The sequence below is a fragment of the Geospiza fortis genome, unplaced genomic scaffold, assembly GCF_000277835.1.
Source record: "Geospiza fortis unplaced genomic scaffold, GeoFor_1.0 scaffold186, whole genome shotgun sequence".
NCBI lineage: Eukaryota > Metazoa > Chordata > Aves > Passeriformes > Thraupidae > Geospiza > Geospiza fortis.
The window spans coordinates 6,094,218-6,120,243 of NW_005054331.1; the positions used below are offsets into that span (position 1 = coordinate 6,094,218).

Consider the following 26,026-nt stretch of genomic DNA (forward strand, 5'->3'; position numbering starts at 1 on the left):
CCACTGTTTCTTGCAATCTGATAAGGTCCCACGCCCTAATCTCTTCATACTTTCAAAGCCTTAAAAGAAAAAAGAAAAAAAAAACAAGCCAGAAAAACAACCATGTCTGGGCGAACAGTACTCTTTCCAAATAAAAAATTCACTCTAAGGGTGAAATGAGATTAAAAGCAGATACTTTCCAGGAAGCTCAAAATATCAGGCAAATATTTCACATATTGCTTTAGGCTCTGTCACCAAGAATCAGAGAGAGTGAGGAAGGGCAAGAAAAACCTGATTCCTTTCTTGACTAATGTCAAGGTCATGCAAAGGCAATAGTGCCACAAAGCTCAGCAGATGCCTGCCCCTGACCCCAGCAGAGCTGGTAACCGACCCAGAACAGGAACATCAGCAGTGCTTGACATGAACAAAACTGTCCTCATGGGCTAACACAGCCTTGTGTCATATGTGAAGACCATTCACTTTATTCTTGTCACTTGCAACATCCATTTCAATGTGGCTAAAGGCAGGGTTGTCAGTTCCTTCATTTGCCATGGTAAATGGTTTCCAGTTCAACACTTCCACTTTCTCTGGCTAAAAAAAACAAAAGACAAAAGCCATGCTGTGAAACAGAAGAAAGAGTCCTCCTCTCTTTGACCTCTCTTTGGCCAGCAGAGTCAGGCCTGACATACAGGGTTGCCTTGCAGGAAAACATGTCGGCTGCTGACAGAGCACTAATACTTATTCATTGCAGTGGATGGTATTTTTCTAGGGGCGTTGAAAGTTTTGTATTGCATAAGGTACTAATTGTGTAAAATGTTCTTGTAACACAAAATGTTCTTGTCCTGCAAATTGGTCTGGGTGTGCAAAGTTGTAATTGCTGTTTTCATGTCTACTGATATGTCACCACCAGGTCTTTGAGCTATTGACTCCCAACCCTTCATCCTTGCCCCATCTGTGACAGGAAGAGCAGATTAACACGCACCATTGCTTTGATGTCACATTTCTATTAAATGGAATGAGATATTGAGCTCTCATGTGCAGAAAGCTGCTTAGTTAGCCCTGATTTTTTATCTCATCAACTTTCTGCAGTATTTTTGATTCCAACCACTTGTTATTCAGCTCTTAGCCATATAAGAGACTTGTTTCTGACTCCAGGCATAAAAAAATATGGCTGTGGACATTAGCTTCCATATGGGTGGTGTATTGTTTTGTTCTTTTTTAAAAGACTTCAGGGATTAAATTCCCAGATAGTAGAAACAGATGTTGACCCATTAAAGACAGTGAATGACAGTAACTGGATAGGTGATCTCCAGTACTGACATGGGCAAATAGCAGTACATTCGTATGGTAGAATATCCCTTTTTTTCACTGGTGTTCTTATCCAGAAGCTGACATACATAGCATCACTCTAGAGGGAGTTGTAAGTACCAAGGAAAAACATTTTGCAAGCTGGACCATCTTAAAGATATGATTATTGCCTGAACTACTGAACAAAGCTGAACTTGAATTTTCAGCTGACGATATTGATTGAAAAGTGATCTGTAGTTTATTTTAAAAAAATAATTTCCCTCTATTCTCCCTTCTAATGAATGTTATTACCCAATAATATTTCCCCTTTTCTTTTTCTTAGGATAAGAGCTAGGAAACAGATACACTGACTAGAGACGTTTTCTCTCAAACAGTAGCCAAAGCTACAAAAAAATTCTGGCCTTAGAGAACACATGTTCACAAACAATGGAAGCTTTGCTGAGTCCAAGGTGTGCCTTGGGGTAGCTTCCCAGAGGCCAGTTAGGGAGTATTTTAGCAGAAACATGGAGAAAACTGTCCCTTTTCTCAGTTGCTTCTCTGTTGTTGACTGAAGCTAAGCTTTGACAAAACTACTTCCTTGCCTTACTCTCACCTGCCTTGTGCTCTCCTACTGCCTTAAAGCAGACAGTCCTATCAGGGAGCATCAGGTGCTATTCATCCTGATCGGAAAAACATGAGCCAGGAAATTTGTTTGCCTTTGTCCCCTGGAGGAAAGATTGATTTAAATCAGAGATGCACAGTTACACTTACTTGCTCAGTTTCAGACCGTGAGAAGTTGGACAGGAAATCTTCCTTTCTCAGCAGGAATTTAGGATCCGTGTTCTGTTTTAGTCCTCCTACAAAATAGACAAGCTTTATTCAGCCAGCTTTACACATGCAAACCATGTGTCAGACCCCAGCTATGGGCACCAGGCCAGGCAAGCAGGACAGAGTCATGCAGCAAAAGCCATCAAGCAATCACAGACGTTAGGGATCATTTCTTTACAAAAATGTATACCCTGCTCCTCTCAATATATAAAATGATCCCTCAAAGTCTATTTGAAATGCCTTAGCTATTTCCCAGCTTCCTAGATCCTCCCTGGATTTCCTATTTTGGAAAAAAATTAGAATCTGGCAATCACCAGAAAAGAATAAATTGCATCTGGGACTACTCTGCCAGTCCAGGAGCTCTGGCACCAAGGGCTACCCTGAACCCTGAGCTCCAGTTCTCAACTCCCTATCAGCAAGACTCCTGTCTCCAAACTCACCAGCAATTTTTATAGTGAATTGTTTAAGAGCATCCTCAAGATGGGGGGATGAGGGTTAATGGAATGTCTGGGCATTTTTAAGGCATGGAAGATTAGCTATTCTTGGGTGGGAAACAAAAGTGATGTAGGTGCTGGGAATTAGCTCTGCTTGCTATCTGAGGCTTAAATGGAATCTTGCTCCATGAGAAGCAGGATGACATTGTGACTGGGTTAATTCTTTTGTGCTTCTGTCCTTGGGCTGAGTATTTCTCATCTGGATTTAGCGAGTTGTGTGGTTTGCATGCTTTGTTTCATGGCCTATAGGTAACCTGATCCCTACCAGGTAAAAAGTGAAATTTGTTTTCAAGCATCACTATAGCAATGGGAAGAGCATGTGCGTGAAGAAAAGTGTGAGGCAAATCTAAAAACTGGAAAGAAGAATAAAATTAGATAAATGTAGCTTGTGCTTATTAGTTGCAAGGCATAGGGAAGTCAATGTAAGTGAGTTTGTCCACTGAGTTTGGAGTTTCATAGACCTGGAGCCATTGTGGATCAATCTAAAAATTTGAAATTGAACAGCCTCCAAGATGAGGGCTGTTATATGAATCTGGCTGGGGATACTAGGAAAAGCTGTGAGAACAGCTGCTTTTTTGCTGTTTCTGCCATGCATGAGGTGAATGAAAAGAGTAGTTTACATCTGACCTGGATGCAAAAGTAGTGACGCCATGGGCTGGAACTGAACTCCACATTCTTACCCATGGCAAGCCACTTTTTCTCTTTGCACAAAAGTACTGGGAAACTGAAAAAGAAGCTAAAATAGCCATGCAGAGGATCTGCAGCTCTTAGGCATGTTCTTGAGGAATGTGGTGAAAAGCATGCACTCTGTGGATGCAGACAACAGCCCTTGAGTGCTATGAACTCACTCAAAGACAAATTTTGAGCTTTTGTCCTCTAGAAGCATGGGCGTATTTCCTTGCTCGGAATTGTTGCCATGTTCAGGGACAAGTCTTAAACCTCCAGTCCCTTCAGGGATCTAATAAAACAGGAAAGACAGATGTCTTTTTTTTCCTTCTGTTTATGCCCCTTAGGTTTAAAAATATGCTGAAACTTCTTTCTCCTTAGAGATTTGTAGTAACTCTTGCTGTGATCAAAGACCAGGAGTGGGATGCAGAAGGGCTGAGGGGAGGAAATTTGATTTAGGATGGTAACCTTTACACAGTGTTTGCAATGGCACTTCCTGTGGCTCTCAGGATATCTTAGTTTAAAAGAGATCTGAGACACATTCAATCACAACTCTGAAACTAGTACCTGTTAGGAGGCTGATAATTATTCCCACAACTACTGTGACGAGTGTCCCAAGTGTGCTGAAGTAGAGATAAGACAAGGAATACCAGTTGTCTGCCAGGGCAGGCCTGAAATAAAGCAGAAAAAGTGTTAATCTCTCCTTTTCTGTTCCAAAATAACTTGAAAGTGCTTGTTTCCAGACAGTGTATAAATTCAGAGATACATTTTAACCAAGCAACCTGGTAATCTTGAACTACCTCCATACAATCATACGTGCACTGAAAATTTGTGCCAAAATTTGCAGAACAAGTTCCTTTGTAAGAGAGAAGGCTAGCCAGTACAGTGAGGCAATGCATGAGACAGAGCAGGTAAAACAGGACTGTCCTGTCTCTGCTAGGAATATAGTGCAGAGCTGAACACTCTAGTTATCCAGATGAAGGGATTAATTTCTTTAGGGTGGTGTTATTTAAAGGAAGGGGCACAAAAAAAACCAACAAGGAAATCAACCCTATGCAGCTCTAAACAGCCAGAAACAACAGAGCAACTGTCTTTACACCTCATTCTGCTCTCCCTATGTGCTCTGTTGCAACAGGGGTTTCCCAGCAGCCAGGAGCAATGCTGGAGGGCTCATGCAAGAGGTGTGGTGTATGAAACCGGATGTTGGGCACCCATTGTGTCAGGGTATGTCTTGATGGTACAATGCTCTAAGGTGTAAGGATTTGGAAACCCTAGAAATGTGGTTTTTCTGCTTTTTTTCCTGTTCCTGCTGTTCTCTGTATTGCCATTCATGTTAAACTTAACTGTGATCATCTAGAGTAAGATATTTGGCAGTTGCAAAGGAGAAGAAATCCCGTATATTGTGCCATTCTGAATGTACTGATTAGAACTATTCTGCACAGATAAATTGCTGTAGGTAGAGCTGCTAACTGGCATTCTGCCCTTTAACTGCCAATTACTCTAATTCATATGACAGATTGTGGAAGCTAATCCAATAACTATAAATGATATCTTTGTTTAAAACTGTGGTCCACAGTAAGGCATGTCCAAGCCTTTGAACTCAAATATTGAGCTGAAGCTTTTCAGATGAATAGAAATATTTGTTTTGACTTCTGTTGTGGGATAACTCAGACAAACTACTTCAGTCTGAGAGGAAAAAAAATCAGAGAAAACTGCTGCATCTCAAAGAGTGTGGTAGATAGACCAGAGAAAGATCATTATAGTAGCCCAAATACTGTACAGATGTTCATGTTTCTTTAAAAAAAATGCATACTTTGTTACTGTACTTGGTGAACTCATATACCTTTCTGCACCTGGTGTGCTGAAAACCGTTGTTAATGGAATTTCTGTTGATGTTAAGTTTCCTAAGGATATATTACAGCCCACAGTTGAGAGATCGAGTGGCTTGGTTCTCTCTGGAAGTGGAGGATAAATCTGAGATCCAATTCCAACCCAAAGTGAAATAACGAAACCACTGACAAGACCTACAAATGCTCCCTGCAAAACAAAAAGTGAAACTTGGATTTACATGAAAAGCAAAAGATATTTGAAAGAAACATCAATTAGATGAGTAAGAAATAGTCAAGATAATCTGAACAGTAGTCTCCATAGCAGAAATGAAATATACAGTTGGGAAGTGCTGGGGAATTTACTTCATTCCTTTTGGGGAAATACAATGTTTTCTCACAGCTCCTGATCACACCTCTTTTTGTTTGGCCACTAGGTCTTTACAATCAACGGATAACTTTGGTCTTCATGGTATATGGGAAAATCCTGCTTTATTTGAGGCCCTCCTTGAACAAATACAGAAGCAGATTTTCAATTTTCTCATGTGACCTGTTTTAGTGAAAAAGTCTCTCCTACATCAGAGGTAGGTGGGGTGGTGGCTGAGAGCTAATAATTTTTTTTAATTTACTTTAGTATATATATATGTAAAATTTTCAACTGCAAAGAGGTAAAGATCAGTGATAAGTAAACCTATAAATGGTAATAGTAAAATATTATACTAATATTAATATATTACTATATTATTGTAGTAATATTACTATAATAAATTAGTCAACCTGTAAATAGTAATGGTACAATTACTAATACTAAATAGTAATCCTGCCAGACTAAACCACAAACAATATCAACAAAGTTTGTCAAATCCTTTTTTTGATGGAAAAGGTTTTTCATCTGGAAATGATAATTTTACAATATGAAAGCACTCTGAGAATACCTCAGTTTGGTCTGCAAGTGCCTAGACCCCATTTTCCTGGCCTGACCCCCTTTTGCTCAGACAGGCCAGCATTCTCTGAGCCTAGTGGTTGTTCAGCTGTATCTCGAGATGCATTGTCCCTGCTTCTAAAACTGGTTTTAAGAAATTCTTGTCAAAGCTTCATTTTTATTCAGATTATTTCCCCCATCCAAATCTCTTCATGGGATGGAAATTCAAGTTCCTATCCAGCTCTGATTGTCATTTCCTTGGGATAAGGAAGAAAGGGAGCAAGGGGAAATTTCCTCACGGAAAGTACCAAAGACATCTCCCTTGCTGCCCAACATCAAACTATTAGTGGAAGGAGAAGCCCAAAATTATCAATACATTTTGAATGAACAGGTCTTTAAATTTCTACTTACAATTCCATTTGCAAAGGAGCACAGGATTCCCAAGGCAAACAGTCCTAAAAGGGGGCCACCAACCATGCCAAAAATGCTGAGCGCTGCCTGAGGAAGGAAGAAAGTCTGCTATCAGGTGCTGTGCAAGGAAGGTAAAGCTTCCAAAGTGACAAGAAGAGAAGATGTTCAGAAAGAAATTATGAGACTTTTTAAAGTGCTGTGTACTCAGTTGCCAGGATTTGATATATGGATGCTTAAAACACAGGCTGAGCCATGGATCCTTAAAACACAGGCCATGGGCAGTTTCACATCAGTACCCAAGAAAGAATAAAAACTAATCTCATAATGGTATTCAGCAATTATTTTCTTACATAATCTATGCTGGGTCATTCAACATGGGCATGAAAAAGCTGCCTGGCACCTACCTGCAACAAGGCTCCCAGAAGAGATGCCACTGCAGCCATAGCAATGCAGACTCCACCATAAAACAGGCCTATATGTGAAAGGCAGAACAATGTATAAGTCTGCCAAAGTTTGAAAATCACTACTGGAAAAGTTTTTGTCTAACCCAGCATGGCCCCAACATCTCCCACATAAAAGTGCTAACATCTGGAGTTTTTCTAAGAAAGCCTCAATTGGCCAAAAGATCAGGTTTCTGTTTATATTAAGAAGAGACCATGCAAACGATGAAATCTTCATTCTGTGAATTAGTTAATAAATGTCAGCCACATGGATTAAGCATAGTGGCAATAACCCACTTGTTCACCTTTCTCAGCTAATCTCCTGTGTCATTGTCCTTATTTTGAGGGAATGATTTTCACTTCTCAGCCAAAGTCTAGGAAGCAAAAGAGTAAGTGCTGGCAGATCACTGGGAGCTGGCACAGTGACAGAGGACATCCCAGGTCACCAGGACACAGTGCCTCTTTCCAGGAGCTGTTAACACTGGCTTACTTGTTTTTCCCACCTCCGCCCCTGATGAGTTTCACTGCTCTAGCAAGAGGTTAATCTCGCTATTCATTGTGATGTGTCAGGCAACCATGATACCACAAACAACAATTTTGGCATAAGCATTGTTTGCAATGTTTAAGAAACTTCTCTCAGGTGACAATATTTCACTCTTGTTACCCTCCCACCAGTCTGCCATGCTCCCTGGTATGGGCCCCAACATGACAGCACACTGGGATGGAGGTATTTTCATTCTTACTACAAACACTTTCTTGGGCTACACCTGCAGCTGGTCACAGACAGTACAAGTAGCAGAAGTGACAATTGCACTTCACAGATTTAAACCATCTGCTCATTCTAGTTCTGATTCTCTTTGAGTTACATTAAGCAGAGGAGTTAAACAGAGTGACAGTCTGAGAGTGTATCAGAGAAGATGTGAAATTTCTTGTTCTCTGGAATATTTTTGGGACACTAGGCTATTGCTTGCATATCAATTTAAAAAAATATTACAAAACAGCTTCCTTTGCTTCTCATTTTTGACAGATGAAAGAAAAATAGCAGGTCTTTAAGTCAGAGATATTTGGCTTTGTAGAATTGTGAATCAATACTGAACAGATAGACTGCATCTTTCCTTATTAAAGACCAAACAAGATGGTTGCCCTTTTTCCTTAAACTCACTTGTCCCCTATTTGTGTAAAACCTACACAGCTGATCTTGTCTCCCCCAAAATGCTGCACCAACATAGTCCCACTGGTGTGAACTACTTACTCCTGACATACACCATCATAAGCAAGGTCTGAATTAAACCTTCACTTTGTAAAGCAAAAGCAGAAAAGATGTTTTCCAGACATACTCATCCCCATGGAAATCCATGACAGCTTCTTTTCAGAGAGAGATTTGAAGTAGGGCTTAATGAGGTCTTCAACAGTCACAGCAGCCAGAGCATTGATGCTGGAGGACACTGTACTACAGAAGGCAAGATTTATACAATTTTTTTGTATCTTAAAAGCTGAAATCATAGATAACAGGTAGGTTACTGGCACAGAGAAACTGCCACTGTCTAGAACAGCGCCAGAAAACTAATGTAACTGCTGCATAGGTTTAAATAACTTATTATTGCAGAGAATGCAGCTAACAGTTTAGAAAAACTGTTTAAAGTAATTATCCTTGGTGAAGTCAAGGCACATACTGATGAAAAGTTGGGCTGGACCTGGAGACCTGAATAGAAATATCTATTATATATAGCTAGGCTGTAAACACTACTGGTATACATGATACCTTCACAAATGATCTACAGCATATATCTGAGTAGGTAAAATTCCCACATTACTGTTTACTTTTAATGCACTCTCAGAGGAGAATTCAGATAATCTAATTATGGTCACCTAAAAATTAGGCATCTACTAAACCACATGCCTACTAAATTAGGCATCTACAAACCAAATTACTGAAGGTTCCCTGTGGGATCAGAGAAACCAGCACATCTAAGGCACAGCCAGGTGATCCTTTGTCTGGAGTGTTTCTTGCTCTTGCAAGCCACCAGCTTTTCTTCAGCATGTGAAACTAATATTTTGGCTTTCCCTCTATTTATGCAGCTACAAGTATTCAGAATTAAAAAAATTATTCTGGTGTCACATTTGTAAGTTTCTTCATTTCTAACTATTTGCTATAGTTCAGAGCCTTCACTGAGACAATGTTCCTTAAAGATACTCCTTGGGAAAGCTGAACAAACACTCCCCAGTATGGGATAGAAGGGTATCAATCTGTCTCCTACAGTACAAATATATAGTGGTTGTCTCATGGGATTCATTCAAGACAATTGGAAGCCTGGGAACTCTAGAAAAGAAGTCTGTAAAGATCAGGGGTAAGGAAAGGCAGATGGCTTTGAAGTTATACAGGTTTGAAACTGGAAAATTAAAGATGAGCAATAGGAAATTTCCCCAACTGTAGCTATTTGGTGTAACTATCCACACATATTACTCAAAAACTCCTATAGCAGAGGAGCTTTAAAAGCGCAGAGGAGCTTTAAAAGCACAGAGAAGGATTTGTTAGTGTTTTACATGACATGTGGCTAACTGTTTCCTCATGTTGTTAGTAGGGAACTCCAAACTACTTTAAGTCCTAGGACCCAAATATTGGAAACTATGGATTTTTAGGCTGCATCATCAGAGGTCATAGTGATTTTTTTAAGACTAGAAATCAGCTAGACAAAGAAATAAGTACAAATGTTTTAGTATAAATACAACTTTAGCTCCAACAAAAAAGGGGGGGAAAAGGTAGCAGTTTCCAGATTATCAAATTACCTTAATGTCCCACTCACGCATGATATCCAGCACTAGGTATGGCATTAGCTGAAAAATTCAGATTAAGAAGTATTACCATCTTGCCCTAATTTTTCATCTTATCACTGTATTGTTTTTTTACAGCTTTCTCATTTTCTCTTTCTGTCCAGCTGTTCTAATTTTTAATGCCCTATCTTGCTCTATTTATTGATTTTTTTACAGAGAAAACCAACGCTAAAATGTCCACTAGAGCTACAGAGAATCTGTTGAGACTACCTAGCTGGGGTGCCGTGCCCTTAGGACCTTGTTTTCCAGTGACAACTGTAGAGGAAGCTAGGGCTGGGCAGCAAGTGGTCTGTACTGTACATCACTCCCTTGCGGGGGCTGGGTGCCACAGATGCTTTTTCTGCTGTTGATGCCACAAAAAGGGGTTCATATACAGTCCAATAAACTCAGATATTGGTACCTGAGATCAATTTCCATATAGGAAACTGTGTGCCTTTTCACGTTTGCAAGATCTGAATGCTGGCAAGAGAGAGGAATTCAAAGATTTTCTTCCTGTGAACACTTTTTTTTTTCACAGACAAGCTGATATTTTTATTGTCTTACTTCCGGTTTCTACCAAATGAATTTGACTAGCAGGAAAAACTTAATTTCCTTCCAGTTTCTACCTTGGGTCTTATTTTACTTTACTCTTAAAGAGGAAGTTGTCCTGCCTCAGGTGCTCCACTGTCTGTCCTGGCTTTCCAGCTACTGTCCACTGGAGTATTATCCAGAGCCTGTAATTATCTTAGACTTAAACACACAAATAAAACTTATTTGACTTCCTTGGGCCCTGGCTCTGGCCAGTCTATGGGCTGCCAAGATCTCTTGTTCCTCAGGTAAAGCTGCCGCTCAAGATCTATTTAGGGAGAGGTCATCATCAGTGGTGAGGTGGTTCCTCTGCAGCACAGTCTGACTGCCCATCTCTCCTCTGCAGGAGGGAAGGATTCACCATCACTAGCAAAGAGCTGCCTGCTGATGGCCTTCCTCCAGGTGTGTGCTTTGGGCACAAGTATGGTTTGAATCTGAGAAGGATTTTGCCTTTGTCAGTCCAGGGGAATTTGGGTTGGATGACACAAAGCAGCGCACCAGGACCCACAGTCACTCACAAGGGCACTGCTGCTCTCTTCCCCTCACTTCTCTTCAAAGCAGTTTGATGCAATGCTGGCACTCCTGAACCCATTTTGAGTGAAAAACCCACATATTTGCAGAGGTGGGTGTACTGAGAGCTCTCCCACATTGCAGCTCTCCCTGCTGCCCACCTTACCAAGTGCTGAGGGACTTGCAGATCCAGAAACTGCAGTCTCACCCTGACACAAGATTCCATCATGTCACTATTTCCAGCCCCCTGACTCTTGAACTGACTTTGTCTGGTTATTATGGCTGCAGAGGAAGGATATCCTCCCACCACCTCCCCCAAGATGTGGGGCTGTACCTGGTCGAGTGCCGACACCTGTTTGGCTGTCCATGGGTCACAGTCTTTGTAGATGGAGTAGAGGGCCAACCCACACAGTGTGGCACAGACCAGGATTGCCCAGAGTCCCACGAGGTTGATGTAGAGGGACCTGCACCAAGACACATGGAAACACCACGTTAGAGCTCAACATCCTACCAAAGACCCTTCCAGGGCCAAGCAAGGAAGTGCTTGCACCTACACTAAGGAGACCCCTGGTCAGCGGCTGCCTGCCAGCAAGGGAGTCACCATACAACTCCCAGCATTTCACCTGGAGAGAGGTCATATTTCTACATGTACAAATGACACTTCTGGTTTTGGCGTCACTGTCTGAGCACTTGTCCCCTGACAATGGAGATGATGGGAGTGCTAGAGCAATCCCACATTTCATCATGTGTACGAGCTGTACATTGCAAACAGCAGGCCAGAGGATGCTCTTTCCCCCATGCCACATCCCTTGACAAACCCCAAGCAGATTTGTAAGGTGGGGTGCCCCAGATCCAAGTGTGGGATACCTTATAGTCAGCACCAGCATTCCTTTGCCTCTGGAGCTGTAGTATCATGCTTACACAATGCTGGAGTTGTCCTTGTAAAGCTACAAATCTCCCATATCCTCCTGAGACAGTCTCTGTGGGAAGCAGCAATGAGAAACTGGGGCCTGGGACCTGGTCTGGACCTGCCTCTGGCTGCCACTTCCAGAGAGCAGGGATTCTCAACAAGCCCAGGGCCTCCTCTTTAGTAACTAAACAACTTGGAGTTTGGTATTATCCAGAAACTCCATCACCTCCCCACTTCCTGATGCAAGCTTCAGTTTCAGATAATGGTGAGACCAGACGTGTTTTCATCAGGCATTAATTCTGCCTTTGCCACACAACAGGTAGCTTCTACTGGCAGTGAAAAACACATTGTTCTCCTTGCTCAGGAGAGGGCTTTTGCTTTCCATCTAAGTCTCTGGTTTTCTCAAATGTTTCTAAGTTCTTAATGTCTCTTGGGTCACAAATCTCTTGGTATCTCCAGGGTCACAAAGCTCTTCTCACCTAGAGTGGTCATTTCAAGCAAGGCCTTGAAAAACAACGTTCCTTTCCAGCAGTTGCCTCCTGGTTATCTGTGTATCACTGATAGTGATTTAACTTCCTGACAGATCACATACCCTGGACTTGTGCCAATTGGTAAGATCTCCTCTGGGAGGACATTTGGTTTCTGTGAAAATATATCCATGCTTGCAATGCTTCACGAGGGCTTTTAGTGCTTTTGGTTCCCAAGAAAGTAAGGGGAAACAGCCTTTGTACTTCTGTAGAGAATCAGCAGGATGAACAAAGAAGTAAACCTAACTTTATAAGCCTTGTTAGACATTGAAATGGACAGTTTCAGAAAGGTATAATGTAGATTAACTAACTGAACTATCAGTTTTATACGATAGAAAAGTTATTGGCAAGCACAATGCAAACTTTTAGAAAAGACCTATATAAATAAAAGCTGATTTATGTATAGTAGGGGAAACTCTGCATTTTTGCCTTGTATATGCAATTAGGAGGTGGTCTAAACACACAACCAACAGCACTTTAAATTTCTCTCTAAACTAATACAGTAAAAATTAAGCAGTTCTCTTCTCATAGATGCTTACATATTGATTGGATGTCTTGCATCTACTTAGCTGAAGCTGCTCCTGCACTGGGATAATTGATCTTGATATACAACACCCAGAAACTGATTTAGCACAAAATTTAACCAATGAGTAAAATCAATCCATTTCTTTTGAACAGATGTAATAGAAGAATTAGCCTAGAGCCTGTAGTGAAGATTAGAAAGTCAAGAGAAACACACAGAAGCAAAATAAATTGTCTTATTTTTAAGCAATTCTTGTTTTTAAACTGAGTCAGTGTTTGACAGAGAGCTTTTTTTTTTCCTTCAGATTTGCATCCCAGCTCATGGTACACCCTATGACTAAGCACTGGGGAATAATAATTGTAGCACTGTTGGAGGGAGATTGTTTCCATTAATTCTACGTGAGTAATGTGAGGTGGAGTTTGCATGAAGTAGGCATTTTGACTGCAGAAAGCTTATTTTCAATTGTTTGTTTCAGTATGTTTCTAAGAATTTAACACTGAAATATGACAGCTGATGACCTTGAAAGGAGACAAAAATGTGTTAGGAGCCCGTATTTTTCTGACAGTGTAGCTCTCCTGCTCTGAGTGCCTCTTATCATTGAGATATAAGCATTATGTTCAATTTGCCTAGTGATTGTTCGACGATGACAGAATGGGCTCCTACTTACTGATGTTTCTTGAATAGGTGAAATCCTTTCCCAAAGCCTGAGAAAATTCCTGTTCTTGGGCCACTGTTAAAGGCTTTCCCAAAACCTGCAAGTCGGGATCTGTGAAGGAATTCTTTTCTGAGCTCTGATTACTGTGCTGAGCTCTGTTACTGCGCTGTCTCTTAAAAAGCCTTACAGTAAATGGCGTGGGGGCAAAAACCCTATTACTTTGACCTGATGACATTTTGCACTTCTGTGTACAGATTAAATGACAATAAGAGGTACAGGCCAACAACATGACCTGCCAAATGTGTTTAATTACACTTGAATATGAACTAGATAGTCACCACAGAATAGCAGTGTTTATAGTTGTGACAAGCCGCAACTATTATGCAAAATGATTTCTCCATGCAGAGCAAATATCTTGCACAAGCAAGGTGCCACAGAATCCAACCACCCATGCCAGCAGGACAGGGCTCTACTGATTAAGGCTCCACAACCATTAATGAGACAGCATAAATTCCATCCAATCCCCTACAGAACCAGATAGCTTCCAGCCCTGGCAAAAGCTGCTGCAACAGCTCAGAAAAACTACCCTGAGGCTGCCATGGTGTCAGATTCCCTCTAGTCACATTCTGCTTCTGAGACACTCTGGAAGTGTCTTTGCTCTCAAAGAGGTCAGGGAGGGCCCAAGAGAGGGGCACAGCCCTGAGCGGAGCAGGTGCTGGGAAGAACAGCCTGACTGGCATACAAATCTGGCACAATATATGCATCTGTTCTCCTATACACAGTCATTCCAGGGAGATGTGGGATGTGCCTCCTGCCTCTGCAGTGCTGAGAACCTAGAACCCAGCCATGGGCCACAGACTGCAGAGAAGTGACCTGGTATGCTGGAGATGTGTCAGGGAATGCTAAAGATGTACCAGGTAACAAGCATCAGCTCATTCCTGTCTGCAGCACAAATGGCTGAAAGGCAGATGTTCTTTACTGATATGAACAAAATATTTCAGTTGTAAACGGTGCATGATTTTGTGGTATTCTGCTAGCTTATGAAGTGAAAGCCTTCATAAAGCTTCTTCTCTCTATATCACTGTACTATAGAATGACTGAATGTACAGGGACTATAGTTATGATGTGTGTTTCTATATTTCTTCTATAAATTATTTTCATGAGATCACTAGTAATTCTTAAATCCTGAGCTGTGAACTAATGGAATGGTTCTAAAGATAAAGATAAGATACTAGAGCTAGTAAATATCCTCCATTCTAGAGTAAAGGCTCATCAGAAATGTTTACACTCAAGGAAAACATAACCCTCTGCCAGTTTCCACAGTTAGTTCCTTAAAAATATGTCATGATTATTATGAACACAAAATACATGATTGCTCAGCAATTTTATCACTGAATAAGTCATTTCTGGATTTCCTCGCACCTATATTCATTGTTATGGGAAAATATTTTAGTCTTTACTTATGCAAAATCCCCACCCAATGATTTAGGTTTCGTAGTGAAGATACTGTCTTGATATGACTTCACCATAAGTACTACAATATTTGATCTTTAGGTTGAACAAAAACTTAATGCAGCTATTTCTATATGAGAATACTGGTGCAGTGAAAAATTCAGGCACAAAGTTCAGTGTTACAGCAACACAGGTAATTCATATACCAGTAATTGCTGTGCCAAATTTCTTCTACCTGGTCCACAAAACAGAAGGCAAAAGTTGTTAGCCTTTATAATGAAATTTATACAGACAAAATACCCACTCATTCCTTTAAAAAAAATCTCTCTCATAAAGAACAGCCACTGCTTAATTCAGACAGTACCTGCAGACAGACTTACAATTTTGCGTGGAATCTGTTTTTGCATGCGATGTATCTCTGGACTTGAGACTGGTTAACCCCATATATACCAGTCCACGTGAAAGTCCCACCTATAACAATCGTCCAGAAGGTGTGCCTTTGCAAAGGATTGGGATCAAAGCTACAATGAAAGGAAAAAGAGAAAGCAAATTCAGAATATGAAAGTCTTCTTAATATGTAAAGACCTTAATGTTTAGAAGAAATAATTTCTCCATGCTTGTACTAACACAAACTTTCTTAATTTGGCCAGATTTTGAACATTAAGTTACTCTAACTTTACATGAAACCATAGAAAGCAAATTTTAAAACTCAGAGCTGATATCCTGAGCCATGAAACACTCTGAACTGTCCAAAGGTGAAGTTGGAGAGCTTTATTTGCCTATAAACTATAGTCTTATGTAAAGTTGTATGATGCTTGTGATGGTTGTGATGAAATGATGTTGCAGTAAAAAGTGTAATGTGCCTGCTTATCTAGAGGGACATCAGTCTAACACCAGTATAAAGGTGTGTTTACAATCCCAACCTTTGTGGACAGAGGCTTTATAAAACATTTTGCTGGTTTACCTCTAAGTAAACAGCAGATTTTAGGTGGTCATGAACTATTATTATTTTTAAATCAAACTTTTAATATAGCAATGAATTATATTTATCTTGGTGAACACTGTAGTATTATTTCACCTATTACATCCTTTACTCCTTTTCTTTTTCCATCTGTGAACTCAGCGACTGGGAGAAGAATCAATGCAGTAGAATCACTGCAAATGAGCCAAAGAGATTGAAATAAATTACTGTTAATAAGGAGAAAAAATCACCCACAGATGAATTACTTACTGAAGAATTTGGTGAATAATTTTACAGAATAACCTGATTAATATTGTGAACTGATAGATAAAGGACAAATCACAATACTGTCATACTGAACTTTCACTAACAGCACTGGGTGAAGGTTGTCAGAAGAATCTTGTATTCATCAAAGGTACAGTAAATTTTTTACTTGAAATGGTCTTTGATTCAACATTGCCAGACTGAATATTCTTGAACTTTTAAAGCGATATTTTTAGGCTAAGATTACTTACAATAATGGAGGGTAAAATACTATTAAAACTACTTCTACTTTTTCTTTCAGGAAAAAAAAATCCTCTCTTTTTCAGATTAGGCAAAAATTATTATTTTGCCATTTGTTTTGGTCCAGTCACTGAAATGCCAAATCAGCTGTTTACAAACTGTAATTATAAATACAAATGTGCTCTCCTATTTACCATTCTCTTTCAGTGGAATCCCAAATGAATCCTTAAAATACCTACTTGACAAAGTAAAAAGGTTTTTCTCTTTCCAGGATTTTGCATGGAGTAAAACCTAAAACATATCCCTCAAACTGGGTAAGCTTGTTTAAAAATATACAGAAACTGGGTCACAACTTCTGCTGTCCTCCTCCTACAGCAGCAGTTTAATTTCACAGTTAGTTACATGAGGTCTATTTGTAGGAACAGAGAGGCACATCCTCTGCAAGTACAAACTCACTCCCAGAAGTTTAATCTTCCTCCATGGTAGGAATCATTTACAATGTGTCCAATTCCCTCCTGAACCACCACAGCTCGTATAATCACAGATGAAAATCCAGCAACCATGATTCCAACCTGGAAAACATCTGTCCACACCACTGCCTTCAGACCACCCTGCAAGAGGAAGAGCATGTATCAGGTAGAACAAGGCAGCAGCACTCCTGCTTTGCACTCACATTCAACTAACAGAAGTATTGCCATCTGTATTATGGGTAACAGATTAATTTAATCTTCATCTTTAATGGAACTAATTCTGTACTGATGTCTTTAGGAATTGTATTCTGGAAGCCATTCAGGACATCCTGGCCTTTCTTTGAAGTGCAGGGGATTTACTTTAGCCATACACATAGTTTAATCCAGTATTTCCTCCGCCACATAACCTGATTCAGAAGTTTGTATCAAAAGATAGATTTACAGACAGTGTTCATCTTATTTTCTATAAGTAAGTACCACTAACTCCAGAAGGTATACCATTCATCTGAATAAAAATAAACATTACTTAATCCACCATATGCAAATAAATTTGTCACTGAGGTTCCATTTCATCATTTCTTCTAGACACTTGGTCAATTAACACTGAATTAAAGACCAATCTGTTCATGTGGCAGGCTATTTTCAGTGGCTCTATTCAATAACACACAACACTCTTACAGTTGTGATGTTTGACAAATTGCACACCAAAACCCTACTAGATCAAAAGAAAAATCACAGGAGAATTTTTAGAAAGGGAAATCTACCTTTTTTTGCTATTCTTTCAGCAACAACAGAAGTTTGAGTGTATCATAACACTCATAAAAAATATTTCAGTTTCATAGAGGCTGCCTCTGCATTCAGAGAGGTCCCTGGATGAATACGGTCCTGTGGCTACACCTGTAAAATGTAATTCCACGGAGTAACCTGATTATTAGGCTTCTTTTTCATAAATTCCATATTTGATGTGAGTGGTGAAAGGAACCAATTATTCTCAACTGAGGCGCCCACGTACCAGTGTGCAGTAGAATGTGCAGACCACGCCAGTCGCCACCACTGCACCCCACAAGTCGAAGCCAGTGACTGAAAGAGAGGGAATAAGCGCCAGTATGAATGAGGCATTGGGGACAAAACACTGAAGGCCAATTATTGGAAAAAGTTAGAAATAAATTAAATGCAAAAGTAGGAGGTGTAAATAGCAATGAAAAGATTAGTGTGTTTAAACCATGGGATTCACCCTAACCAGTTCTAGAACTGAAACAGTTGTTACAGATTTGGAAACTGCTAAAAAGTTGAGATTTATTTCAGGATAAAAAATAAGGAAGCTATTGCCTTTAATGTGAACACTCCCAAACAACATGTCCAGTATGTCCCAACTCAGGAAGGTTTTAAAATGTATGTCCTTCCTTGAAACACCTATTTAGTTGCTACCAAGCCCTTAGGCAGGGATTTAAGCAAGTAAACAGCCTGGGGGTTCCCCACAGAGATAAGGTTGTTCAAGCATTGCCTGGAAGAAATGTGTCAGAGTAAAAGCCTTTCTTCTCTTCTTCCTTCTCTTAAGGATTACATGTTCCTGCTGCACTGTGCTGTGGCTGACATACAGGTTGTCACTGCCCCAGCTTGGCATGCTCACCTGCTGCCAGGCAGGGCATGGGGGCTCCCTGACAGAGAGCTCAGGCTAATGAGAAACACTGAAACAAAATTATTGAAAAACGTAAGTTACTCTAATTAGGAGCCAGCTAAGTCATAGCTTGGTTTAGCATGTATGTGCAAGGCAAATATAAATATCAAAGACACAAAACCTGTGGAATTTATACACTGGAGGAAACCAGTAGAGAGAGAATTGGGCTTCTTCTTCCTTTTTGTTCAATGAACAGGGCAAAAAAAACCATCTAATGAGCAGAACAACTGTGACTTGATTCTAGCCAAAATGATTCTTTTTTTATTTGCATTTTGTTATTCCCCTTTCTTGCCAAATTAACAAAATTGATGGTGTCAGATTAAAAGTTTAATATGGCTCTTTAGAAAAGCTCTTGCCCTTTTAGAAATGAATGTGGCTCATTTTCAAATCAAAGAGTCATTCTGAAGTAGAAAATGGAAATATTTAACTTTGTAAATATCACAATAAACATTTTAAATTAACAATCTCTTTGCTGTTGATGTAGTTTTCCTGCAAAAAGGACAGACCCCATTAAACAGTTCCAGGAAGCCCAAAATCCTATTTACTTTTCCTTGCTCTCATCTTGAAGAATAGCACTTAACCAGAGGAATTAAATTTGTCTTTACTGGCTGGATTGCCTTAAAATTTTACTTAAGCCTTCTCAACTTTTCTGAATAAGCGATTATCTACAGGTATTGCATCAGAGGTAGAGGAAATGAGAGCTAGTATTCCCATAAATCTCTTCAGTAATTCCTTACAGGCAAGGATTACGGGACTAGGATTACAGAGTTCCCATCAAAAAACTTCACAGCCAAGCCCTGAACTATATTTTTATGTGTTGTATTACCAAAAAAACCCCACCATACCAATACTACATGAAGAAGAAATTATATCAGTAGAGGAACAGTTACAGTATACTCATTTTACCTTGATTTAGTGCTAAAGCTGGAGCATAAATGACAATACCAGTGTATAACGTCTAGAGCAGGAAAAAAAAAGGAGATATCAAAATAAATGTAAATTCCTAGAAAGGTGATAACTTTCTGACATGATTTCTTTTCAAGTATCTAGGGAGTCTATATTTTCTAAATTCATAATTGTTGACAAATAATTCCAATCAGAAGACAAATGTCTGAGGCTATTAAGCTCTACAATCTCACACCCTAGTGTTCTTAAAACAAATACCAAGGACTCTTAAATATAAAATCCATCTTCATCTTCTCCTGCCTTTTATAATTAACTTATTTTATTCCTTTAAATCTGCAAAGGAAACAAGAGCAAAAGGAAGTTAAAGAGGTTTACACATGGTTTGTCAAGGAATCTATTACTATCATTTTCTCAGTCTCGAGATCAATATGCCTTTCAGTATCCAGCTATAATTCATGTGAGTAAGAACACAAAATATGACATTAGTTAGTCATTACAGATAGTGTTACAAGGATAACCCTCAGCCTGTAAAACAAAGCCATTCACGATTATATTTTCAACCACAGTAAAGATACAGACAAATCAAGGAGCTAGTCTATCTACCTTTGCGGGCACAATGGGATTCATACACTGATATCCTAAATTTCTTTGTATTTGGTTTTAAATCTTGTTTACTTCTTTATCACTGTTATTACTGCCACAAGTTCAGCTGTGACATGGGTCAGGAGAATACAGCTTCCAACATGCTGATAACTTCTGTGAAGGTCAGTGGTCTTGATTTAAAGCATCTGGATCACCAATAGGTCATGAGCTGATGTGCATCAGCTTCTGTGGCTGGACTCTTCTGACTTTCTGATTTATAGGGATGGGACTTGGGCATGGAAAAACAGAATCAGATGTCATCCAGGGTTCAGCCAGCTTCTGCCCTTCTGCAAGTGTCCACCCTAGGCACAGGTAGCAAACCAGAGCAGGATTGCTAACCACTGAATTACTTGCCATGGCTTTTGAGCAGATCAAAGCCAGTCCCCGAGGTGGACCTCTACCATATGGCCAGTGGCTATGCTGGGACAGATCCAAGAGGTAATGGGAGTGAGCAGCTCTCTAGCTGTATGAGGAAATTAGTGTGGAGAAGCTGCTTCATCCAGCCTAACCTAATTGCCCTGATCCCCTGCTGCACACCTGCTAGAAGCACATGCCGGAAAGGATAGGGGGCCATTGGGGAAATAGTTATTTTTACCTGCGTGCTACACCCTGCCACTGTGTGTGCATGCTTGTTTCTCTCAGTGCCATGAGTCCTGTCTAGATTTTCATATATAGCTTGCATGACAAGAAAGCTGCCAGTCCTGATTAGTCCCTGGTGAATATCTCCTAAAACTACCTATTCCACCTCCCAGCCAGCTCCTGACACCAGTCTAGCCCAGTCAATGTTTGACTTGCTGTCCATACAGTGACTGTCAGCATGTGCTGCTGAAACATAGAACCATACAATGGTTTGTGTGGGAATGGTCCTTTAAAGAATATCTAGTCCAATGCCCCTGCTGTGGACAGGCACACTTTGCAGTAGATCAAAACTCAGAGCCCCATCCAGCCTGACTTTGAACACTTCCAGGGCTGGGCCATTGCACTTCTTCCCCAAACTACCTGGTCCAGTATTCCACTATCCTTGTTGCAAATAAATTCTTCTTCCTATCCACTCAAAATCTACCTCCTATCAGTTTAAAACTATTACCCCTTGTCCTGTCACTACAGGCCTTGGTAAAAAGTCTCTCTCCACCTTCCTCATAAGCCGCCTTTGAAAGGCTGCAATAAGGTCTCCCCATAGCCTTCTCTACTCCAAGTTTAACAATTAATCCCAACATTCTCAGCCTTTCTTCACAGAAGAGGTTTCCCACCCCCAAGACCATTTTTGTGGTCATCCTCTGGACCCTCCCCAACAGGTCCATGTATCTGCTGTGCTGGGAACCCCACAGCCAGATGCAGTACTTCAGGTGGGGATCACACAAGAGTGGAGTAGACAGGGAGAATCACCTCCCTCAAACTGCTGGCCACACTTCTTTTGGTGAAGGACAGAATTGGCTTTCTGGGCTGTGACCAGACTTTCTGGCTCGATCAAATTTTTCATCCACCGCTATCTCCAAGTTCTCCTCTGCAAGACTGCTCCCAGTAAGTTCATCCTTCAATCTACACTGATATTTGTGATTGCTCCAATCCATGTGCAGGACCTTGCACACAGGTTTGTTGAACTTTATGGGGCCACTCCTCAAGTCTGTCAAAGTCCCTCTGAATGGTGTCCTTTCCCTTTAGCAAATCTGCTGCACCACTGAGCATGGTGTCATCCACAAACTTGCTGAGGGTGAACTCACTCTCACTATTTATGTCATTAATGAAGGTATTAAATAGTTTTGGTTCCAGTACATACAGCACTCATTGTTGGTTTCCATCGGAATATTTAGCTGTTGACTGCAATGCTTTGGATGCAATCATGAAGTTAATTTTTTTCTTTCTAATAGTCCATTAGTCAAACTTGTACCTCTTCAAGCCTTTTAATTCAAGGGATTCAGCATGAGAACTTGTGCCTTTCTTATACACAGTGAATAAGTGCCAGAAGCCTTGAATCATCAGAAATTAAAATTTGTCACAACTATGATCACATTTTTGTGTCAATTTAAATAGGACTGATACAATCTTCAGATACAATCTTTTTTGGTTGTATTATTATAAATCCTTTCCTTTACCTCGTTTTAAGATTAATATTCACAGAAGAATTAAAATTGCACCATTAAAATCTTGGGAGATTTTCTTTCCTCACTAGTATTTAATTTATTCAGGTTAAATTGTAAGTGCTTGGCAGAGAAGGCCACATACAGATCTTTGGTTAATTTCCTTGAGCATGTATTTAAGTTGCTTAAAATAACAGAATTATTTTTCTCATCTTTGCAGGCAAAGATTATGCTTAGCTCTTCCAGCTTACGCAATTGTGATGTCTTCATATGTGCTGGTGAAACAGTGTCAGGTTTCACACATGCCAGCACTCTACTTTTTCCATGAGCTTGTGTATCTGTAAAAACCAGCTAAGCAGCACTGCCCAAATCAGTAATGAGCACTGCATTGGGGACTATCTTGCTGGTGCAAGTGTGATTGCCCTGTGACTTCTGTTGTGCCTTAAAAAATACAAAAATAGACAAAAACAAGCATGTACCTTAAAAAGCTTTCTGATTGCATAGTCATTCTTACTGTGAATTACCCACAAGTCCACTTCAAAACTGTGAAAAGAACACATTTTGGTTCTGGTGCATTTGACATATGCTCACTGACATTTAGAAGCTGTGGTCCTGTACTGACTCTTTGAAAGGGCCAGATACAGCAAACTGTACCAACAATAATTTAAGAGATTGCTTTAGTTTAACATGCCCCAGGGCAGTAATCTTCTAATTCTCAGTTTGCAGACAGACACCTAAGGTTTTTCCAGTGGTGGTGGTGGTGCAAACCCTTGTGCAGTAAGTAAATGACAGTTCCTGACAGCCTTTTTTGTCACCTCTTACTGACCCTTGAGAATTAGTCAGACTCTGAGAATCCACCCAGCAGAGGTGGATAACTGGCACACGTTTGCATTTTGAACTCATGGCAGGTTTCTCCAGCAGGCAAGTAAATGACTGCTCTTCACACTGCTACCCTGTAGTGAAGGGTCACTTGTCTCTTGGCAAGGTGCTGATGTCAAGTGACTGCTCTGGGTATTCAACAGTGCCCACAGAGACCCAGGAGGCAGGTAGCCCAGCACCCACTCCCCACCCCACTGCTGTGCAGCAGAAAGAGGTTTGTTTCTCTTGCTCCCAGCCACCCAGGCACTGTGATAACCTCATCAGCTGCTCAGAGAAAACAGCCAGTTACACCCAAACAAATAATTCCAGTGGCTCCGAGGACCACTGAACAGCTTTCACGTGTACTTGCCGTTTGTATTATGAAAAGGACCGTTCCACAGAGGCGTAGATATTTATTAAATCGAAGTTCTAAATACTGCAAAAAAAGAAGAAAAAACAAATGCTTATATTGAAATTTGGCATTATTGATAGGACTGGAATGAAGCGATATGCAATACAGAAAGAGCAGAGTGTAGTTTTTACATTTTCATGAATGGCCAAAACTCCTAGAGTCCCCTTGTTTGATATCTCTTTCAACTGGTTTGATATCTCTTTCATCTGGTTTTCTTTACAGACTTCACCAGTGGGTAATAACACACAAACAAGTGAAGACATAAGTTAGTCACTATACAAGGGTGTCTACAGAAAAGACTAGAACATATTATCACAGAATCACTAAATATGCTGAGTTGAAAGGAACAAAGATACACAAGAGTAGTCAAGTCCAACTCTTGACTCTGCACAGGGAGACCTAAGAGTTGACAATAACACAGCAGCCAAAAAATAGAGCCCACTAATTTTGTGAAATTAGAGATAAAAAGAAAATATTGTCACTATTCCTACATCTTAGTCAGTGTGGAAACTCTGGCATTATGTGTGTCCATCTGAACTGCTGCAAGAGAGGGCAAAAGATTTTCAGTGGTTAGCAGCTTCTCCCCATGTTAACCTCACCTTCTGCACTGCCCAATGCAGCCTGATATATTCCACTGATAAATCAAAATTTATCCTTTTGTGAAATTTATCCTTTTCTATCAAGGCTGGACAGCACAACCTCTAAATTAATCTGTCATGCCGTAGAACAGATTTCTTACCACCATCTGTCCTAAAAACCCTCTCGGTGTGTGGCCGTACAAAAGAAATCTCATTTGCCTGACAAATCTGTCCAATCAACATGGATAAACACTGAAGCACCTCAAAAGGTTCACTCACGAACTCAGCATTTAAAATGTGATCTGTAAGCATGTCCACACAAGGAAGCAGTCTTGAACCCCCGGACAGACACAAAAGGTTGTTAAAAATCTGGACTCTGTCCAGAAAAAGAAGATATGTCTTTTATGGGTGCATTACTGATTCAATGCCAAGATAATCAGTGAGTTTCCAGTCATGATCATAAGCCTTTATTTAAAAGAGCCCTATTTAAGTATCATCATGACAGTCCAAAGATTAGTAGATTAAAATACACTGGAAGACACCAGATATTTCTGTTGGTGAATTCTTATCTCAATTCACTAACAGAAATCTTGTTTTCAGCCTCCAGTACTGCAATGTCTCTGTTCAGTGTAATAAAATGCTAAAGACCAAAGTAGCCAGTCAAGGACTTTCACCTGCACTGATGCTCCTTTCCCAAAGTCCTCTGCAAAATGAGCAGTTTTCTTCCAAATCTGCAGCTAGGAACTATCTCCATGCAGGAAAATAAACAGGTTGCATGGACATTTTGAATCAGAAGAAAGCACTGACCAGATGCTTCCCCATCCCAAAACTGTCAGACTTGACCTGTGATTATCCCCCTACCCCAGCTCTCTCTGTGCTGATGGCTATAACTTTAACTTGCATGCTGTGCTTAAAACCAGCTCAGCCTTATTTTGGTGGAAGTAAGAAAACTTCCACAGACAGAGAGCATTTGCTGACCTCCTTGTATAACCATGCGGGAGAAGACATTCAGTAGTGTAAACAGCCTCAGGTGACAAAGAGTCTCTTCAAAATCTCTAGGAACAGCACAAATACATACTCTGCCAAAGGGTGACTTTGTGGTTGCACCTAAGCTTAAAAATCAATCTGGAGGGAGTGTGATGTGATGCGATAACTCTGATTACTATAGTAGATGCTTTTGTGCTCTGCTTTGGGTATACTAATTACAGATGATTAATGACATGTCACCATCCAATCTGCATTAGGATTACTCCACCTACTGAACTGAGTATCTGGCATGAGGAAATAAATCTGGTATGATACACAGCTCCTGAGCTACGGCAGCAGGGTTGAGCATCACCTGCCTGCAGAGACAGCACGGGCAGACTTGGGGACAGAGAGGGCTGCAGCCTGCTCTCAGGAGTGTTGTGACATAGGACAGCCCAGAGTGCAGGAAATTTGGGGGAAGAGAAGGTGGAGGGCAGACATGTAGAAAGTAGGGATGAAAAGCCTCCCAGCTCCCTAAAAGCTGGGGAGGGCTTCTTCCCACTCTACCTTACCTCATAGGTGCTGGTAATGCCCAGCTTGTAGAAGACAGGCAGGAAGATCTCAGCACTGCACAGCACCACCAGGCCGTAGGTGATGGCAAAGATGCAGAAGATGGCACCATAGCGATAGATCTCAGCAGGGGTGCCCAGCACCGTGACGGCTGACATGAAGCTGGCGGTGAGGGAGAGTGCCACCGGGAGGGCACTCATGCTGCGCCCTGCCATGAGGAAGTCCTTTGATGTCTTCTGCCCTCCTCCCACGAAGGCGTAGTAGATGCCAATGATGGCCGAGATGAGCAGCATAGCCGCAAAGACCACATAGTCCCACACGGTGAAGCGCCCCATTCTACCGGAGAAACTCACTCAAGCTTGGAATCAATAATCTTCCCCAAAATCAGAGGGGCTGCTGCTGCCTCCGCAGGGCTGGCACGGGATGGCATAAGCAGGAGGAGGCAGATGGGAAAGGGCCCCCCGGGTAGGTGCCCCCCGCCGGGGCTGGGGCAAACGCGGTGCGGTGACACCAGCGGGACAGAAGCAGAGGCGCGATGCGGTGTCCCCGGGTGGGACAGGTGCGGAGCGCTGCG

General features: G+C 40.9%; 2 protein-coding genes across 2 annotated transcripts in view; one reads left to right on the forward strand and one right to left on the reverse strand.

Moving 5' to 3' along the window:
- Positions 1 to 438: 438 nt before the first annotated feature.
- SLC5A8 (solute carrier family 5 member 8) lies at positions 439 to 25,787 on the reverse strand. Its single transcript, XM_005421620.1, has 15 exons — positions 25,455 to 25,787; positions 23,297 to 23,362; positions 19,349 to 19,400; positions 17,777 to 17,844; positions 16,751 to 16,905; positions 15,210 to 15,350; positions 11,097 to 11,226; positions 9,654 to 9,688; positions 8,191 to 8,387; positions 6,818 to 6,885; positions 6,414 to 6,500; positions 5,098 to 5,291; positions 3,822 to 3,925; positions 2,038 to 2,123; positions 439 to 570 (listed from the first exon to the last, which is right to left on the reverse strand). Exons 1-15 carry the CDS (start codon positions 25,785 to 25,787, stop codon positions 439 to 441), a joined length of 1,848 nt encoding a protein of 615 aa, XP_005421677.1.
- A 200-nt stretch (positions 25,788 to 25,987) lies between these two features.
- The window catches only part of UTP20 (UTP20 small subunit processome component), a 76,277-nt gene continuing 76,238 nt past the window's right edge, over positions 25,988 to 26,026 (forward strand). Inside the window, 1 exon segment of the mRNA XM_005421668.2 lies at positions 25,988 to 26,011. Within this exon segment, the coding sequence (XP_005421725.2) occupies positions 25,988 to 26,011 (24 nt within the window).

What these genes read in the sequence shown, in the direction of transcription:
- SLC5A8 (XM_005421620.1), bottom strand. Translation starts at nt 25,787, where the DNA reads ATGGGGCGCTTCACCGTGTGGGACTATGTGGTCTTTGCGGCTATGCTG. An exon ending in AGGTGTCGGCACTCGACCAG is followed by an intron (nt 9,689 to 11,096) that starts GTACAGCCCCAC and finishes TGAATTTTTCAG; the next exon opens with CTAATGCCATACCTAGTGCT. An exon ending in CACGGTCTGAAACTGAGCAA is followed by an intron (nt 571 to 2,037) that starts GTAAGTGTAACT and finishes TGTTTTTTTTAG; the next exon opens with CCAGAGAAAGTGGAAGTGTT.